Raw genomic sequence first — 19,956 nt, 5'->3', positions numbered from 1 at the left:
GAGCTAATAAGTTCTCCCACTTTACAGGCTTAATATATGTGTCATGGAGAACACTGGTTCACCCTCCTCCTGTTTATTTGCATTCAAAGGCTTTAGAACCTTTTACAAGTCTTTTGCAAGCTCTTCTGTTCCCAGTGTTGCTCTCCAATGGAGGTAACTAAGTATATTGGATATTTGATCTTTAGCTGGTCTAGTTGTCATGAAGATCACTTTGCCCATTGGTTTGAACTTGCGTGATAATCTTGTGATCAGAAGGTGAGCCACTCCGGTGTTTTTCCTTAGCAAAGTTGTCATAGTTTAGTCAATTAGATGTTCAACGCGTTTGAGTAAACGCATTTGTGACACTAATGTCATACATTTATGCCATGAGGTGGTTCTTTTTCGAGCATATACCTATTCCTTCTTTTTTGTCACCCAACCAATCACAGCATGGGCCCGGTGCCCTATTATTCACAAGGGCGATGTCTCAAGAGGCCTTGCTAGGCACCTATATCTTTGTAACTAAAGTGGATTAATAGTTTGGAAATTGGCTTCTCCCATTGTAGTAGGGACAGGTCTGATGTGGCAGGTTTCTTGACAGTGACGTTTCTAGAGCTGTACCTTAAGTTATGATTTGTGACACATTAGGGGCAGCTGTGGGTGCAGCTGAATAAAAAGCATACATCTGGCTTAGCAAAAGGTGGCATTTGAGTGGGTCAGTATATGTGTGGGTGCAGACTGAGACATTTGGTGCACTCACAGTAAGTGTACGTAGAAAAGTAGCACCGTGACTTTTCAGGGAAATGTGTAGAAATGCATGTTGATTGATCCATCTCTAGACTCTGAATGACCTTGCAAGGAATTTAATCAATGATGTTGCGGGTTTCTCTGAATCACGGATTAGACACTTGCTAGATATTTACTGGTGTATTTAGAATCGACGGATGATTGGTGAAATGGGTGCTTGTCATTCCTGAGCTATTAGACCCTGCCAGAACACCTTAAGCAATTATTTTTAGCTGACCCATTTTCTTTCTTTCTTTCTTTCTTTCTTTCTTTCTTTCTTTCTTTCTTTCTTTCTTTCTCTCTTGCTTTCTTTCTTTCTTTCGTTCTTTCTTTCATTCTTTCTTTCTTTCTTTCTTTCTTCCCTCAGCAGTAAGCCTATACTTTTGAGGGATCTGAACTGCAGACCAAAGAACCATTGTCAGAAATTAGTTCCCTTTTTCCCACGCACTGCAAATCTATCTAACGCCACACAATTGTAACCATCTTCTTGCAAACAGCCATCTTTTTGTTAACCAACAACCCATTCCCTTTACCAATGGGCGTAGCACCCTTTGTAACGTCACCCTGCCTTTTGCCTTTTTATTCAGTTACATGGCTTTCAAGTAAACAGGAAGTGTAGAAGTTGCCTAAACAGCCTTTATGGATACGCTATGTTTCAGCCTTCCATCTCACCGCCCACTTTCTTGCCACTTATATCCACTTGACCTTTACTAGTCACCCTGAATCATGCCCACTAACAATGACATTAGAGAGTGGTCGGAGGGGATGGCTTTCTTCTTCGCTGACAGCTATTGGATGTGCTACTTGAGAATAGTTCAAGGAGCACTTTGAAAAGTACTTGAGAAATAGACTGGTAGTATTTGTTTACATTGCAAGTTCTTGCTGCTGGAAGCTCTCTGTGTGTATGAGCTTATTTTAGGTGGTTGTGTTTAGTACTGGCAGTATTTCATTTCCATGATAATTCAGAAGAGCGTTTTGTCCCTTTCTATGGACGTCAGATGGGGTTTTTACAGAGAGTTGCCACAAGAAAGTCAGCACTGGCTCTCAATCAATCAGAGATGGTCACTTACTATTGACTTTTGAAAACAACCTATTTCTGCTGAATTGACTAGGTGAGTGTTATCTTTAAAGCACCCTTGTCTCTCCACCACTGCATGGTGCTGGGGCACAAAGATGTACTTACAGAGCCCCTGGGTGTTTCAAGTCTATTAAAGGCGGGCTAGAGAATACTTTTAGTTTTCACTAATTTACAGAGTTGCACATGATATAAAAACACACCAAACATACAACAGGTGGAAGAGAACCTGATTAGGTCATCAACGCTTCCTACTCTCCCTCCTGTCCAATTAATAGGCACACCCGATGAGGGTCGAGTGAGCCATTATTATCTAAGCACTATAGAAGCGCTGATAAACTATGAAAGTTCTCCTCTACTTGTGTTTTGGCTATTAGTTTAAATGACTTAGGGAGGATATTTCTGAGACATTTACCTCTCGCTCCCACTGACACTAGATACTTTCACCTTCCATGATTTAACCATGATGCAAAATTGACTCTTAAAGATTATTGTCTGGGGTTTTGGAATAATGCGCTGAGTTCAGAAGCTGAAGTTTTATGTCTTCCGGTGTATTGTTGGATTCACTTTTGAAGAATAAAATACTATTTCCTTATGCAGCTGATACCTAGATAAAATGTCTGACATATGGGCAATAACATTGATATTATTCAGCTAACTATAACTCGCGCGCCCACAATGCACTGCTGATGACGTCACATATCACATCACTCATGACATGGTCAGTGACATCACTCATGACATCACTGATGACATCTCAAATGACATCACTGATGACATCATCCAGGGAATGTGTGTTTTTCTGAAAATGAAATATGTTTTATATATGTATATCTCAAGGTCGATGGAAGAATAAATGGGTATATAAGTGTCTAAATGGATGATTTTTTTTGTAAAATTGATTGTATAACTGACTAAGTGTATCTTAGTGAATACAGGGGTTAGTGAGTAATGTTTAAATATGTAAATATCTGTCTCAGTCTCTCACTTCGTGTATAAGTGGCTGCTTGGGTCGGTAAGTAGCTACATGAGTGTCTATATGGGTTATTAGTTGGTTTTTTCGAGTATCAGTATGAGTGTCTGAGTGTCTGTATGGTTCGGTGGGGGGTATTACTTAGTGCATAGATGCATGAATGAGTGACTCACTGTTTGTATGTGTTGAAGACAGCATGTGTGCAGGACTGTATGGGTGGATGAGTGTGTGTATGGGTGTGTTAGTGAGTGAACGACTGTCTCAATAGTGTCTTTATGAGTAACTACATATGTTTTAAACTAGTATATGTGAGTATTGGTGTATATAAGTGAGTATATGTGAGAGTGAGAGATTGGAAGAGTTCCTGTACAAATAAGTAGGTGTTTCTATAAGTGAGTGTTTAAGAGAGTAAGTATGTGTAAGTTTCTGTAGAAGTAAGAGTGGTAGTGTGTGTATAACTGTATATGCAAGTAAATGGATGTTTGATACTTTGTTTGCATGTGTGACTATGTGTGTGAGTAACTCTATGGATGAGTGGTGGTGTGTAACAGGATGTATAGGTGTATGAGTACATATGATGAGTGAGTACATGTATGAGTGACTGTATAGGGACTGTTGGTGAATGAGTGGATGCGTGTGTAGATCTTGGAATTACTGAATAGGTGTGTTGTAACTGGTATTGGTATGTCCATTATTTTGAAAATGTTAGTTTGTATTTTTGAGTGTGTGTATCAAAGGTTATATTAGGGTGAGAGGAGGTCTGCCACTCTATCACAAGGATGATGTCATCAGTGATGTCATTTGATAGGTCATCAGTGATGTCATGAGCGATGTCACTGATCATGTCATGAGTGATGTAATATGTGACTTCATCAGCAGTGAATTGCGGGCGCGCGAGTTATAGTTAGCTGAACTAACTATAACGGGGGAATTTCTATGGTTTTGTACGAGTGAAATGTCCAACTAACTATAACCCCCCTGAAACCTATGGTTTTTTCAGTGAATATATATATATATATACTTTCCCGTACTCGGGTATTCCCTGCCGCTGGTGAACAAGCCTGGTTACAGGCGAAACGCGTACAGCAGTTACCGGGTAATAAATTATATGCAAGGGAGACATGGCGTCGTCACCCTTATTTTTATGAGGAGTTGGTGTGACATATATATATATATATATATATATATATATATATCCAGAAAAATAGTGCCATAGCCCAGACTGGAAATAGTAACATTTATTATCATTGCACACAGGCTGCAGTAGCTCGTTGTTGTATCTACGCGTTTCGGTGAAAATACCTTGTTCACAGGTTCGTTGCAACCAAGCCAAGTTCCAGGTGTTTAAATACTTGTTATGTCACGTGCCTGAGTACTTTGGGACTACATTTCCCAGCATACAGTTTATCATGGCAGTGAAATGTCAGTTATGCTCTAATGGCGTTATGCGCTGCATTTGATGATCTCAAAGACAAAGTTCGTACCCAGGTAAAATCAGTGAAATATTAAAAGGGACTTGTACTTGTATTTTAATGTCTGCTGCTGCCACAATTTTAAAATGAACGCAGTCCGGATCTTACCAAGCAGAGGAGATCACCCTGCTTGTCACCCTTCCTCGTCTCCGAAGTGGTAGTAACCAGTAATCTTTAGGTTCACTCGGAGGCAAGTGGGCCATGCCCCCCTCATCAAAGTTCCACACAATCCTCCATCCTCGGGCCCCCAACCCTACAGGGCGGCCGTGGCTGCGGGAGACAGAGATTCCCATAGTTGAGATACAGAAAAAAGTGTGCCATAACCCGGATCCAGAAACCGTAACTTTTATTATCATTGCACACAGGCTGCAGTAGCTCGTTGTTGCCCTGACCCGTTTCGGAGAAAATGCCTTGTTCACAGGTTCGTTCCAAACAAGCCAAGTTCCAGGTGGTTAAATACTTGCTATGTCACGTTCCTGAGTACTTTGGTACTACACTTCCCAGCATTCAGTGCCACACTTTTTTTAACACCTGGAACTTGGCTTGGTTGCAACGAATCTTATGCAATCACTAATTGAAATCTTGTCTGATTTTAAAAGTGTGGCTCCAGACAGGAAGAAAAACTGGGACGCGCATACATTGTTCTATTTTGAGTGGCAGTCACTTAATTGTATTAAATTTCGCAACATGTATATTGTATGCACACAGTAATAGTTCTCACTAATTCTTGCACAGGTAAAATCTTTAGTAGTTGCATGATTGAACATATTTAATTGCAGCACTGTCTTCGTTTTGCATATTATCTATACTTTTTAGGACCACAATGCCCATAATGCCTTGTTCTTACTTTCTTTTCGATTTCCTGTCCTTCCCCTTTTCAAGCTTCATTTACTGTTCCAAAAATGTCTCTTTCAAGCCTTTACAGGATATAATTCCACTCGTGGCTAAGACATTCGGTTTCAGTCATTGATACAGAAACACTGCTCCCATTCCAGACATGATTCCTGGATTGGTATGTAACTTGCCTTTAACTTGTCTTTCAATCAGCACGCCGTGCTGGAGTAAAATAAACCCACAAACCCTGGCCGGTTCAGTGAGTTTTCTCAGTAGAGGCGGGCCTCATGATGGTGGCCCTTCCATACACACTTTGTCCACGTCCTGTGTTCCGGCCGGCTGAGTGATGCTGAGGACGCCCAGCCTCTCTAACCGGGCCTATCAGGGTGCATATATATATCACACTATTTTTTCACATTTAGAACAGAAATGTGTGAGTTCTGTTCTAAGCATGTAATACACATGGCAGTGCCTTTGAATAGATTTTGAGTACCATAAGAAGTCTCGCTGCCGGAAGCGGTCTCTATTCAAGGCTTGGAACATTCTAAGCCTGAATGACCCCTGTGTTAGTTTCCTCCATGGATGGATTTGGTAAGGGGGAATGGGCACAAATTATGACACCGAAATGGGGGACAGGCCTAGGATGTGTCCTAGCCGGCACCCCAGGAGCTCTTTAAAATGCAATGAGCTACACAGCTAATGATGGAAATACTAGACCCACGTTATTTGTCCCAGAGCAGTGAAGAATTGACCAGAGACAGCCACCCACTCCTGTGGTGCATTATGCTCAATAGATGGCGCATCATGGAGAGGCTCACTGTTGTGGAGGTCTGGTCAAATAGCTTTGGTGGAACGAGTATCTGTGCAGGTGGTCTGCTGTACAGGAACAATCATGGGACGTGTGGCAGTGATTCCAGGCGCCATGTTGCATAAATGCAGAAAGATATTTGAGCTGCAGAAGCCAGTCTACACAGCCAGAAAAGAGAGACCACCTTTGAAGTAACAAACATTCTGCCAGGGATATGTCAGACTTTGCAGACCTTACCCTACATCCAGTAAGATGTTGGAAAGTATTTTTGGCTTGTGTGAGGTGGAAGAATAGTATAAACATTAAATCACAGCCCTAATACCTGTCATTGCCCCATGGTTCTCTGGCCCACCCTCAACATGTTGCTCAATCCTCCGGCTGTGTGTCAGAATATCAGAAATATTATCTGACAGAAATATCAAGTCCTAAATATTATTAACAAAAATATTGTCCCGGTGCATGTAGATTTTCTGTTAATCATTCCAATGCAGTAATAATGTTGTAAACAATATTTAAGACACTATATTTCTGTCAGGTATATTTTGCATGGTTTCACATAAATCCAGCTCTACTGAGTCCTAAATATTATTCACAAAAATATTGTCCCATTGCGTGTATATTTTCTGTTATTCATTCAAATACAGTGATAATGTTGTAATCAATATTTAGGACACTATATTTCTGTCAGGAATATTTGGCACAGTTTCACATAAATCCAGCTCTATGCACTGAAAAGGTATGGGGTGACTTAGCTGAACTTGAGCCAGTAAAGTCACCCATTGCTGATCATTCAGTAGGAGGCTATAGGAAATTGGATTGTTGGTTGACTGGGGTGTGAGCCCTGGTCAAGTACCAACCACAATCCTTGTCAGGGTGAGGCACAAGCCAACCCTAAAATAACGTGCGCTCAACTCTCTGGTAGCTTGGCAAAGAGCAGTCAGGCTTATCTTAGAGGCAATGTGTAAAGTATTTGTGCAACACTTTAAACAGTAATAATGTGAAAACACAACACAAAAGGATCCCACACAAAGTTAGAATAATAGAACTTTCTTTAAGAAATAAAACAAGACACAAATGACAAAGATCCAATCAGTAGAACCTGAGACATGCAATTTTAAAGATTTTAGCGAAAGTAGCGCCAAATAGCACAAAGCACCAACTGTGGATATCTGATCATGTCGGACCACGACAAAGTCACAATTTTCAGGCTGACCACGATGAAGCGCAGCGGGCTACGGGGACCCAGTTAGGCACGCTGAACAAAGTAGTACCTTAAACCCTGGTTTGCAGAGTGTTGCAAGGATCTGCATCGAAGATCCATTGTGCAGCCGAAGAGATGTGTCAGTTTCGAGATGTGGTGAGGCTGCGATGCGAGAGACTGCATCGTTGTCGAGGATTTCATCGACAGGGCTTGTGATGCGAAGTCCGGCTTTGGGGATGCGGCGCGCAGTCAGGCGGTGTGTCGGTTCTGAGGAGCTGCGAGGCTGTGATGTGGAGTCTGGCATCATCGTCAAGGCTGCTGTCGAAGGATGCAAGGGCTTTCACCAAGGATGCATCCATAGCTGTGGCTCCAATGTGGATGTGAAGGCAAAGCGGGTCTTTGTGACAGGTCCAATCCATGCAGCAACGGTGATGCATTGGTTCTGCTCAGATTAGCGCCACATGGGGATGCGTCAGCTCTGCGGGACCCACAGACTGGCAGAGCACCCTAAGCCTACATCCAAAGGTCCCAGACTGGGGTGGCACCACTTGGCAGTGTAGACTCACAGGTTGTCAGAGTCCAGGTGCAAGGTTGTTGGAAGCCTGTTAGGTCATTGAGGTTTCAGATCAGGAGACCAGTCAACAAGCCCTTGAAGTCACTCTGGTTTCTGGGTTCAAGAGATGCATGCCCAGTCCTTCTCACTCTGAAAGGGGGCAGCAGGCAGCAGGTCAGCACAGCAGGGCAGCAGTCCTTCAGAACAACAGTCCAGCAGAGTGGCAGTCTTTTCAGTAGCACAACAGGCCTTCTTCCTGGCAGAATATCCACAGGTCCAGAAGTGAAGGGAAGAGTCGTTGTCTTAGGTTCAGTTTGTATATGCAGTTGTGCCTTTGAAGTGGTGAGTTGTTCTAGAGGCATGCCTTTGAAATGCCCACATTACCTGCCTTCCTGGCCTTGGCTCCAGACTAACTACAGGGGGTATGTAGCCCTTTGTGTGGAGACAGGCCACAGCCTATTAAAGTGTAAGTGATGCTGAGTACAACTCCTCCCTCCCGTCCTGCCAGTGATGGCCTATCCAGTCACACCTAAGCTGTCTAGGAGGAATACACAAAGACCAACTGGCAACTGCACCCAGTCATGTGACCCAGGAACAGGCTGCAGGCAATAAATTGCTAAGGCAGGAAAATGTTGACTTTCTAAAAGTGCAATTTTCAAAATTGTAATTTAAAATACGACTCCACCATAAATTAGGATTTTGCATTGCAATTCCATAGACACCAAACATGATCTGCTTACTTGTTTCCATTTGGAAATTTCATTTATTAAATAATAAGCTAACTCTGAAGTTATCCTATGTGAGAGGGGGGCCTTGTAGTAGTGAAAAACGAATTTAGCAGTTTTTCACTACTAAGACATGTAAAACTTAGAAGTACATGTCCAACTTTTTAAATACACTGAACTCTGTCCTCTGGGCTGTCAAGGGCCTGGATTTGACTTCTGTGTATTAAAAAGGAAGGCTTGGGCCTTGCAAAAGGTTTCTTTTGCTAGGTCATCATGGCAGTTAAGAATTGAACACGCAGGTTGCAATGGCAGGCCTGAGACATATTTAAAGTGCTTCTTTAGCGGGTGGCACAATCAGTGCTGCAGGCCCATTAGTCTCATTTAATGTACAGGTCACAGCACAGGCAGTGCCACTTAACTAGGGACATACAAGTAAATTGGGTATAAACCAATCTAACATGTTTTAAGGAGAGAGCACAAGCACTTTAAAACTGGTTAGCAGTGGTAAAGTGTCCGGAGTCTTAAGGCCAGCAAAAATGAAGTCACTACAACAGGAGGCCTGAAGGCAAAAGGTTAGTGGAAACCACGCCAAGGATGCCAGTCTAACAGAAGGGACAATTTGGGCTCCTAGACAGCTCACCTGACTACACATTAATTTGTCTGCATCATGTAGCATACCCAGTTTTTTTTCTCCAAGTACCTTCTCTCCACAGAGGAAACAACAAGGTTGGTGGGAAGAGATGAGGAAGGGCCGATCTGAACTACCTGAATTGCAATTTATTATTATTAAAATCTCATGTTGTGCAACATATGGTTTGCTAAATTACTTTATGTACTGCAAACCTAGGTCTCACAGTACAGGCACACATAACCACACCTTACGATTGTGTACAATAAAGAGCATACCCACCTACCCTTTCTACCTTCCTGCTTCATACCACTGCAAAAAATAGACACATCTAAACATGAGAACTACAGATTCTATGATTTAATTCAATACTGTACCTTTCCATCACAGGTCAATTCACGTGAGTATTTTTACCAGATTACAACGGAATTTGTATAATTTAATCCAGCAATAATTTACGCATACTTATTGTATTCAGAGAGAGAGAGACAGAAACAGAAAGAGTGTGTGTATGTGTGTGTATAAAAGCTAAAACCTACTTGCTTTGTCAGCGCTTGTTTATTATCGTATTTACAGACTCTGTCTTATTCACGATATAACTCAATGCACTCTTCTTTGAAACACTGTCTGAAAATAATGCGCTCACACTTGGCTCTGAGTTTGTCCCATAAATTTCTTAGACCGTTTCCTCTCCCAGCCTGGTCTTTCCTTCCAGTCTACTTCCTGGCACACCTTCTGTTAACTTTATTTTTTTTTCTTTATCAGCTGCTCGTTCAATTGTTTCATTGACCTTTCCCTTTATTTTCATTTCGCAATGCATTCAACATTCACACATATTATCGCTAGAGACATTTTGTGTTTCTTTCTTTACTTTCACAGAAAATGCTATCTCTAACATTTTTGGAAATCAACTGTAAAATAAACAAGTTCGAATATGGGAAAGTGCCAACCCCCCCCCCCCCCCCAACTTGTATCTAGCTGCAAAATTGATAGTTTTACTCTTGAAGCTTTTCATTCCAAATAAACTGGCGAAAAAGTTTATCTAATTCTCCAAAATATGCTGCGCTAACTTTAATCGGGACATTGGAAAAAAGAAAAATTAATAAGGGTAGTACTGACATCTTGATCAGGGCAACCCGTCCTATCAAGGAAAAAGGGAGGAAACCCCATTTACCCAATACATCTTTGATCTTACTCAATGTAGCTTCATAGTTTAGCTTATAAAGATCCGCATATCGGTTTGATACATATATTCCTAAATAACGGATAGGTTCAGGGGAGCATGCTTGTTGTTTCAAAATATCCGGAAGAAAATTACAACAAACGTTAAGTGTCAATACTTCAGTTTTTTTGTGGTTAATTTTGTATTATCCAATTGCATCAAACTGAGTGAACTCCTTCCAGATTTGATCAACATTATGCTTTTCCGGTTTAAGGTAGAGTATCACATCATCAGCAAATAATTTAATTTTGGACATCCCCCTTATAGGAGTTTTTATATCTAAGTTCTCCCTAATCTTTACTGCTAAAGGCTCTATAAAGAAAGTAAACAAAACAGGCGATAAAGGACACCCCTGTCTGGTCCCACGTTTTAGAATTTATCCTAATCTGGGCCTGGGCTCCTTGATAAATATTCCGAAGCATGGTAATTATTCGATCTGGAAAACCAAATTTTTCAAGACCATAAAATAGTGCTACCCAATTCACACGGTCAAATGCCTTTTCGGCGTCAACCATCATTATTATTGCTGGAGTTCGATGAGTATTAAAATAGTCAATTGCTTGAATAAGAAAACTTGTATTTGAAGACATTGATCTGCCTGCTATAAAGCCTGATTGATCCTTGTGAATTGCATACTGAGCCATAGATGTAAATCGATTTGCCCACATTTTCATCAAAATTTTATAATCTACATTTAGAAGACTAATTGGCCTATAAGAGCCAACTTCCCTAGGATTTTTACCCTTTTTAACGAAGCTGACTATTGATGATTCCTTAAAGGCTGTTGGAATTTCCCCTCCTACACTAACAAAGTGAAAAAGCTCAAGCATAAAAGGAAGTAATTCTGCCGAGAAAACGTTATAAACATTCGGTCAGCAAACCATCATTCCCGCAAGCCTTACCTCCAGGCATCGAAGTTAAAGCCCTGGAAATTTCTTCTACCGAAAAGTCGGCCACTAAGGCCTCTTTTTGACCTGTTGAAAGTTGAGGGAGAGCTAGATCTTCAAAATAAAACTGTATAGCATGATTAGCTACCTGGTAGTCAGTTGAGTAAAGGTCTTTATAATGATCTATAAAGATTTTAGAAATATTATCTTTTACCAAAACTAGATTCTGGGTTTCAGGAATTAGTACTTAGTTAATTACTGCCGCTTCTTGTTTAACCCTAGTTGACCATGCCAGTAATTTCCCTACCATCTGGCTTTCTTCATAAGTTTTTTGCTGATATGCTTTAGCACTGGATATCTCGTCCATGATAACAAATTCCCTCAATTCCCGTTTGGCCCTGTTAAGTTCCTCTCCGGGTACCTGACCCCTGATAGAGCAGTCTCTCCTTTTATTTGTCAAAGCCATCTCCACTGCTGTCTGGAGTTCTTCAATTCGAACTTTACGCTCTCTAACTTGCGCAGCCATAAAAGCTATCATTTGTCCTCTAATTGCTGGTTTAAACGCCCCCCCAAACTGAAAAAGACTCGCTGTTCTTCTGTTAATTTAAAAAAAATCCCCAATCCATTCCTTCATATCCCCTACCCACTGTTGGTTGGTTAAGAGAAGTCGATCCATCTGCCACCTGGATTTCTCTCTAGCCCCCAATCCAAAATCAATTTCTATTTTTATTAAAGAATTGTCTGAGAAAGAATTAGCCATGATCTCCGTATTTGAGCAGCTCAGAGAGCGTGATACTAAAAAGAAATCAATACGGGAAGCTGACCTAAATTGGCTGGCGTAATAAGTAAACTGTTTTGCTACACCATGAGCCCTTCTCCAAGGATCCACCAATTGATGATCCTGTTTAAAAAGATCTATCAACTTCTTAGTCCGAGGTTTCATCTGCCTTTTAGTCTTGTTAGATGTATCTAATTGCAGATCCTGAATAAAATTGAAATCTCCCTAAAATGATAGGGCCTAGCGCCGTTCTTGCTCTATCATTAATACTTTTGAGCGCCACAGAGTCATCCACAACGGGTGCATAATAATTGACCAAATTCACCAAATTACCCTCCATCTTTACCTGCATCCAGATCCATCTACCATAAGGATCTCTATCAACTTGAACAATTTCACAATTTAAACCTTGTCCAAAATAGATAGCCACCCCTCGAATTGCTGCCTGAGCTGAAGCAAAATAGGCACTAGAAAAATATCTTGGAATAAACAGTTTGGGTTGATTCGTTTTGAGATGGGTCTCTTGCAAAAACTAAATTTGGGGAGAGAAGGCTGCCAACCATCTTATCAAACCACCATACTTTTTCTTATTTGAAATACCATTTACATTAATGGAAATAATACGAGCATTAGTACCCATTTTACAGCTTATTATTCAAAATTACACCAGTAAACATACCCATTTTCAAATTATATTGCTTAACAAAATTCTGGTTATTGCTTCTCCCTTTCTCTTTTAGCTTACTTTCTATATATAAACTATTCTGCTCATTCATTTTTTTTACACCACCACCCTTTCCCTGTGTCACAACCCAAATCCAACCCGCCCCAAGAACCCGGTGGCCCTTAGCAGTAGGGGAATTGCCCGCCCTACTCACTGCTGGCCCCACCTGGGAGCCCTGCATAACGGGTGCCCTGGTATTGCACCCTAAAGTGATTTGCTGCCCGCTCCTCCCTAAAAAAAAAAAAAGAACATCCAGAAAAAACATTGAAAAACGGTAAGGACAGGTCATAACAATATGAAAAGCTGTTGATTCCTATTACTTGTCCTTCATGATTCGCTGCAGCATCTCCTGAGCTTCATCCAGATTTGAGAACAAGTGAAACTTCCCATGGACCAGGACTCTCAGTTTCGACTGCTGGGCGATAGCTGCTTGTGCCCCCTGTGCCTTGAATAGATAAAGGAGTTTAACAAACTCCTTTCGGTGTCGTGCCGCTGAAGCACTCATATCTGAAAAAATACAGCAAAGGGGGACCTCAGATGAAGAAAATTGCTTTTTTTTAATAGCCCTGGTCAATATTTGCTCTTTTATACGATAATCTAAAAAATTCACTAACATAGTTCTAGGAAGTTTGGAGTTAGGGAAGGGCTGAGATGGAACTCTATGAGCACGGGTGATCGTAAGGTCCCCAGTGAACTCAGGAAGAACTGTATTTTTTACGAAGGCCTGCACCCATTGAACTGGTTGGGATCCCTCACATCCCTCCGGAACACCAACCAGGCGAAGATTAGTCCGACGAGCATGGTTTTCCAATTCTTCCAGTTTAAATTCCAAAGTGTTCTTTAATTTTTTATCCTCTGAGACCTGTTGATGAATTGAGGTCATCTGATCTTCTAGCTGGGAAATTCGAGACTCGGCTCCCTGTAGTCGAAACGGTATAGCCCCCACCACCTCTTCAATTTTGGATAATCGTGCATGCAATGCTGCAATTTCAGTTGCCTGGGTAACTTTCATTTCTCTGATCTCCTCAAGAATTAAATTGAGTGTGCTTTTTATATCGCACTGGAAACTGAATCCAGATTCTGTTGTTGACCCTTTTGCTGATCCAGTCCCAGGTCCTGACGCGGGTGCGGTTGGTTCCAAAACTAGTTGATTAGGACGTTTATCCATCTCCAATGGTAAAATGGGAGGGGAGGAATGCCCCATTGGGGGGAGGAGCAGAGGAGGTACACGAGAAAGGGTTAGCAAAGGAGAGGGAGGCTGGGATTGATCAACTTGGGGAGTCCTCACGCTCTGAGTGTCCAGCTTGGAAGACTGTTGCGGCGGTGAAGGTAGAGACTGTATTAAAGGTTGAGAAGGTTTAATTTTCTGAAAAATCAAATACTCCTTGTTCATGCCTGCCGATAAACTGGAAGGGTTTATACACGGGTTTATACACGGGTCCTCTTGATTTTCCATTAAAAGACTTTTGTCCTGATTCGTATGGCTCTCGCTAGCGCAAACTGTACCAACAGTGCTGCTTTCTGTAACTGATGTAATTGAGCTCGTCGAAATCTGGGAAACATTGTCTAATTTTCCCTGCGACCCACCTTGCTCACCTTCAGCTTGATCTGTAAGTTCCTCCCCAGAGCTTGAACAATCAGCTATGGGGGTAGACCCTCTTCGATTTTTCTGAACTCGCTCCCGCTCAGCTTTTGAAATACCCTGATTTATTTTCAATTGTGTATTGCGAGTTCTTGATTTCAAAGGTGGGTTAGAACCTAGCTGAGACGGGGTAGCAGGATTTCTATTATGTCTCCACGTGGTTTTAAGTTTTATTCCTTCCCTTCTTCCTTTCTGGAATTCTGGAGTTGAAAGAAAAAAAAAAAAAAAACAGCAGCCTCCGCTCCTCTCCACTCCCTTCCACTCCCTTTCAATCAATCCTTGTGTCCGGCACTGTCAGTCACTGACGTTTTTTTTTTCTTCTCTCCCCCCCCTTATACACAGTCAATTTTGATAATTTGCCTGTAATTGCCTGTAATTCACCAAATTACCTGCTTCTTCAGTCCTCCAATGAAACCCAGCAATATAGCGATAGCCCACAATAGGGCCGTCAGCAGCTGGACCGGTAAATGAAGAAGCAGCACCAGCTACTCGAGTTACTCCATCCTCTGCAGGCATCAGATGAAGCCTCAGATAAAGCCTCGACAGACTTGACACACGAGCCCCAGACAGGCAGCAGGCAGCAGGCTCCAGCTCCCAGCACTCCAAAGCCCTGAGCTTTAAACACTAAAGGAAAACGCCAGCCAAAATCGGCAAAAGCAAAGAAACGCCGAGACCACAAACCGCCATCAGTGCCTCAGAGCCACGTTTCCAGGTACGGGGCGGGGCAGCAAACACCGAGGCTACATGGAGGCGGGATCTCGCATAGCCTCACGTTCGTAAAGAACTTATTATGAGGCAGCATTTATGGATATTCTAGCTGGTCTGCTTGATAATACGGGGTCTTTGGATGTTTTTTTTTAATGAGGAAAATGGCTGATGCAGCAGGGACTCAGCTTCCGGTGTTTTTAAAAACAGCAAAATTGCCTAAAAAAGTAAGATATAAGACGCTACAAGAATTCTCTTCTAGACTTCGGTTGTTTTTTTGCAAAAAGCAAAATCGACGGGATTTGAATATTTGGGGTTGTCAGAGGCTAGAAGTTTGGGCCTTTTTATTCATAGTAGTCATATTAAACTTTGGGAGTTAAAAGGTTTTAAAGAGTTTGGTCATTTTCTGTTAGGAGGCAGATGCATGACCTGGGAGGAGGTGCAGCCCAGATGTGGCATGCAGAATAGGCTCCTTGTTTTTTAGTTTCCTTCAGGTCAGATCCTGGATAAATAGATATGCACCCTTAGGTAATACAGGCACCCCTTCAGTTCTTGTGTCCGTGTTCAGAATTAAATTGAGAGGCATAGGAAATTGGTATAGGGTTTTTCAAAATCAAGGGGAGCCTTTGATTGTTACTAATTTCTTAGAAAAAACAAAAAATGAATTGGCCTGCAATCTCTCAAATAGAGAATGGCAAGCGATTTCGCAGAATGGCAACAAGCTACTTAGGGCTGCCAACTTTAAAAGGATGGCTTTTCTGTCTCGATGGTCGGCCTATTATACACCACAGGCCCTCCATAAAATCTATCCGGATGTGGAAAATACCTGTTTTCGGTGTCAGCAAGCCGGTGAGGGCGGTTGGCTACATATTGCATGTACATGCCCTAGTTTGAGGCAGTTTTGGCTGGAATTATGTGCTGGGCTTAGCCGTACTATCGGAACCATTGTTCAACCAGACCCGGAGGCAGCATTATTTGGTTTATTAAAACAAAGATCAAATCAGGTGTTAACAAAAGGGGGTGAAATGTTAATGTCAATTTCCTTCTTGGTGGCACGTTCATTGATCTTGCAGAATTGGAAAACAATCAGGACCCCAACTTTTATTGAATGGTATAAAAAAATGAAACGTGTGAGAACTTTTGAAGAAGCATATGCCAAAAGGGTGGGAGCGATTAAGAAATTTTAGTTAATCTGGAAACTTTTTGATCAAATGGAAGGACATCTTCAGGGACAATTTGGTGTTGAATAATTATTTGGATTATGATCAATAAGAAGGTCCAGGGGTAAGGATCATTTCTGATTTTTATTTATGAATCATACTCCCGGGTCATCAATGGTATTTTCATTTCCTTTTCTACGAGAATGGGAGTATATGTCTGCACTTGCATTTGCACTTTACGTGATCGTCTAAATTACACTGTCAAATGATATTTTTTTTACCTTAACTCTATTCATTTTTTTTGTGTGCATTTTTTAGTACTAGAGAAGGCTTGCACTTTAGTTTAGCTTCCTTTTTGGAGCATATATTTGTACTAGCACTGGCATTTTGTCTAATTGTTTAAATTATGCTGCTCAGTGATATTCTCAGGGTTCTGAGTTTAACTGCATCTGCACTTTAAGTACAAGAGAAGGATGAAGATGATTACTCCTCTATAATTTAAAATGATGTATTAATTATATTATAATATATATCGATGTTATGGGATGCCGACTTTAATGTATGTTGTTTTATTTTGCTCAATAAAAAAAATTAAAAAAAAAAATTGTAAAATGAACAATGTGATATACAAGTATAAAATAACATGGAAAATGATTAACAATGCTCAAGAAATACTAGTTTGTGGATTATTTATTACACGATGGATTATTTGGACAGATCACTTTTTTTGCTTAAAGGCTACAGACACATAACTTCATGTGGACACATGTGTAGACACAGCAGTAAAGTGACCAAAGAGCAAAATAAATTATTTTAATAGAGCAGACAGACTAGACAAAGAAATGTCCCCAAGGCTCTTCATGATTTTTTATTTTGTTTAATCATTATTTTCATCTTTCTTTTAGCACTTTGGTATGGCGAATATTTTATCGACATGGTTTTGGTGATGGCTTATTGTTGTCGAAAACAGGCTAACAGACATACTTTCTGCTGCCTCCGTGTACTTATGCTGCCTCCATGTATTTGGGGATAGCAAGCAGAAATGCACATGCAGAACAGGGAAGCCTCCAATCTCTGTATGAAAAGATGTCTCGAATTTTATTATTACAATCTACATTTGACATCACTACACAACCGTCCTAATAAAATGGCATTGCTATTATACTATACTGTAATAACTTATTACAGTTGAGTTGTGACATCACAATGCCCACTGTGAGAGCCGGCAGACACTGTAAAAATCCGAATTGCTGGACAGCTCACATAATTGCTGCTTAAACAATTACAGGAGAATCCAGCTTTTCACATCTTTCCTTTAAACGTTCTCTCCCGAAAATATTGTGTCATTAACAGTTCATTTTTGCACTGCTTGGGCTCATTCAATACAGGGGAGTAGGAATATGCTTACTTGTTACCCACAAATTCTAAAGCACACATGCAACTTTGCTAATGACTAACATTAAACCGCTTAAGAGAGTGCATTTTCAAGAAATTACAAACTGTTACTGGCATGTTCATTTTACTGTTAAAGATTCCATGTATATTATGCATTATTTCCTATCAGTAGATCTCTTTCAGTTAGAAGAATCAAGACACCACATATTTATTTGAGAGAGACTTTTCGATTGGAGGGTGGTGTCACTGTGTAGTATAAGGAATGGAGTACCCCTACCATACAAAAATAGGATATTGTAATCAAGGAGTACTGTGACCTTAAACACTAACTCAACATTCGCCTTCGCCCTACTTCCTCGTTCCTCTATTTAGTCATGGAGCTCCTTGAGGACTTTCAACATCCTTATGACATATGCTGGAGGTTACTTTAATGCATCGATGGTAACTGTGCATTTATCAGATTCAAGCAAACAAGTGCAATCCGGGTCATCATGCCCTACTGTGCCATAGGCCTGGGCTAAAATTCCGTTCCGCTTGCGGAAATTGCAATAATTTGACATTTTCGCGTTCCGCGGAGAGCGCAAAAATGTCAAAATTTTTTGCTTGCTCGCGCTGTAAAATAATACATTCTCGCGTGCGCACGATCGCCTTCCCTGAATCCCCGCGTTCGCCGACAAGTTGTCCCGATCCGGTCGCGTTTTCCACGAGATGTTGGATTGTTGGTAGCCATTTGCGCTGTCTCGCGACAGTTCGTGCCCTCAGTAACGTCATTCGTCTCGCGATCACGTCTTTCTTCTCGCGATCTTGCACCGCGAGACAAGTGAAAACAAGATGGCCGCGCCCGCGAGCAACCGCATGGGCAAGTTGGCGAGCCACGACCACGCAGAAAATACCGCGAACGGGCGGGAAAAAAACTTCTGCATCTTCGCGATATTTCCGTGTGTTTGCGGAGATTTTTAACATTGGCGCAAATTCCGCCCACCCCTACTGTGCCACATGTCATTGTGTTTAGACTGTGTGTTCCTTTTAAGAAGTTTGCTTAACAAACACTTTAGTATTGCATTCAAGCCACAGAATGACACCATTTCATTACATGATTATGGCCTCTTGAAATAGGGCTCGCCACCAAGAAACACAGTGCTTCCTATGTAAACAATGGCTTACATCCTTGATAATGGCTTTAGCAAGTGCTTTGATTCGTGCAGCTGATGTCACCTGTTTCTTTTTACAGATGACAGAAGGCAGACAGTGCCAGGTGCAACTCCTTGATGATCGGAAGCTGGAACTGCTGGTTCAGGTAAAAAGGTTTTATCAAGATTCCCTGTTTCTTCGCTTGACCATATAATTATGGCAGGTTTGTCGGCTTTACCGCCGTCGTACAGATATTGCAATCTTGCCTTTTCTTTTTTCGGCTTTTGAACTGCTTTTTGCCCTTGACGTTATTTAAAGGCCGCCAGGAGTCACCAGGAGTCGTAGCTGCGACCTCTGACTTGCTTACTGTAAATCCTGGCTCTGTGCTTGCGACCGCTGGCCCCAAAGGAAACGAACAAACGTATAAAACAATTGTTTATTGTTGCATGTGGAGTAGACCTCAGAAAAAATGTGACTCTGTGCCTCCTGTTGCTGCTGAACATGTGAAAAGAGTAAGAAATTCAGGATAAAAATGGAAGTCAGATAAAGGGTTAAAGGGTAAATACTCTGAGGGGGAATTGAGGAGAGGATAATGAAAGGAAAAGTAAAGAAGAGTGTGGGAGCCGGCCTCGTGGCGTGGTCCTGTTCCCCCTCGCTAAGCCGCACGAGGTCCCATGCACCTCGGGGCTCCTCCATTTTGGATTATACGTCACTCCACGTGACCACCTGCGTGACCCTGCTTCACCCGGCCTCTGTCCCAGCGAGGCCCGACATCGAGGCGCCAACCCCTGGCCCGGGGGATACAACGTGAACCCTTCCCACTCCCGGCGGAGGGCAGTATCGATGGGACCCCCAACCGTCTTTCCACACCTAGGGGCGATCACCTCACAGCTCTCTGGGGCCTGGCGCCTCTCCTGCTGGGCGTCTGGCCGCTCCCCAACCGGCCTCTCCGCCCCCTCCGGGCGCAAGGGTCCGGACATCAAAGGGCTCCAGTCCTATATCTGGGGCAACCCAACAACAGGACAGTAGTTGTATCCCGGAGTCAAGAGCCCTGCTGATCGGATCGCGGCTGACCCTACGGAAGAAGACTCATCCTGAACCCACACTCTAAGCCCTGCTGACGACGTCGCGGCTCCCCCGTGCTTGAAGACCTTCACGAACCTTTGGGGCCCTGCTGACGCTGTCGCGGCCTGACCTTGTCGAACCTCATTATCAGAGCCCAGCTGACCTCGTCTCGGCTCGACCGAAGCGGACCTACCATCGGAGCCCTGCTGACTG

General features: G+C 42.1%; 1 protein-coding gene across 3 annotated transcripts in view; it reads left to right on the top strand.

The window, feature by feature from the left end:
• Window positions 1-19,956, top strand: part of FRMD4B (FERM domain containing 4B) — a 558,786-nt gene that overhangs the window by 265,722 nt on the left and 273,108 nt on the right. For all 3 annotated transcript variants that reach the window (XM_085624792.1, XM_085624790.1, XM_085624791.1), the window contains exon 2: window positions 18,779-18,844. In XM_085624792.1, the coding sequence (XP_085480918.1) occupies window positions 18,779-18,844 (66 nt within the window). The remainder of the gene's footprint in view (window positions 1-18,778; window positions 18,845-19,956) is intronic.

This window comes from Triturus cristatus, chromosome 9 (assembly GCF_964204655.1).
Source record: "Triturus cristatus chromosome 9, aTriCri1.1, whole genome shotgun sequence".
Lineage (NCBI taxonomy): Eukaryota > Metazoa > Chordata > Amphibia > Caudata > Salamandridae > Triturus > Triturus cristatus.
The sequence above is the reverse complement of the archived record's forward strand: the minus strand, read 5'-3'. Positions and strand labels throughout refer to the sequence as shown.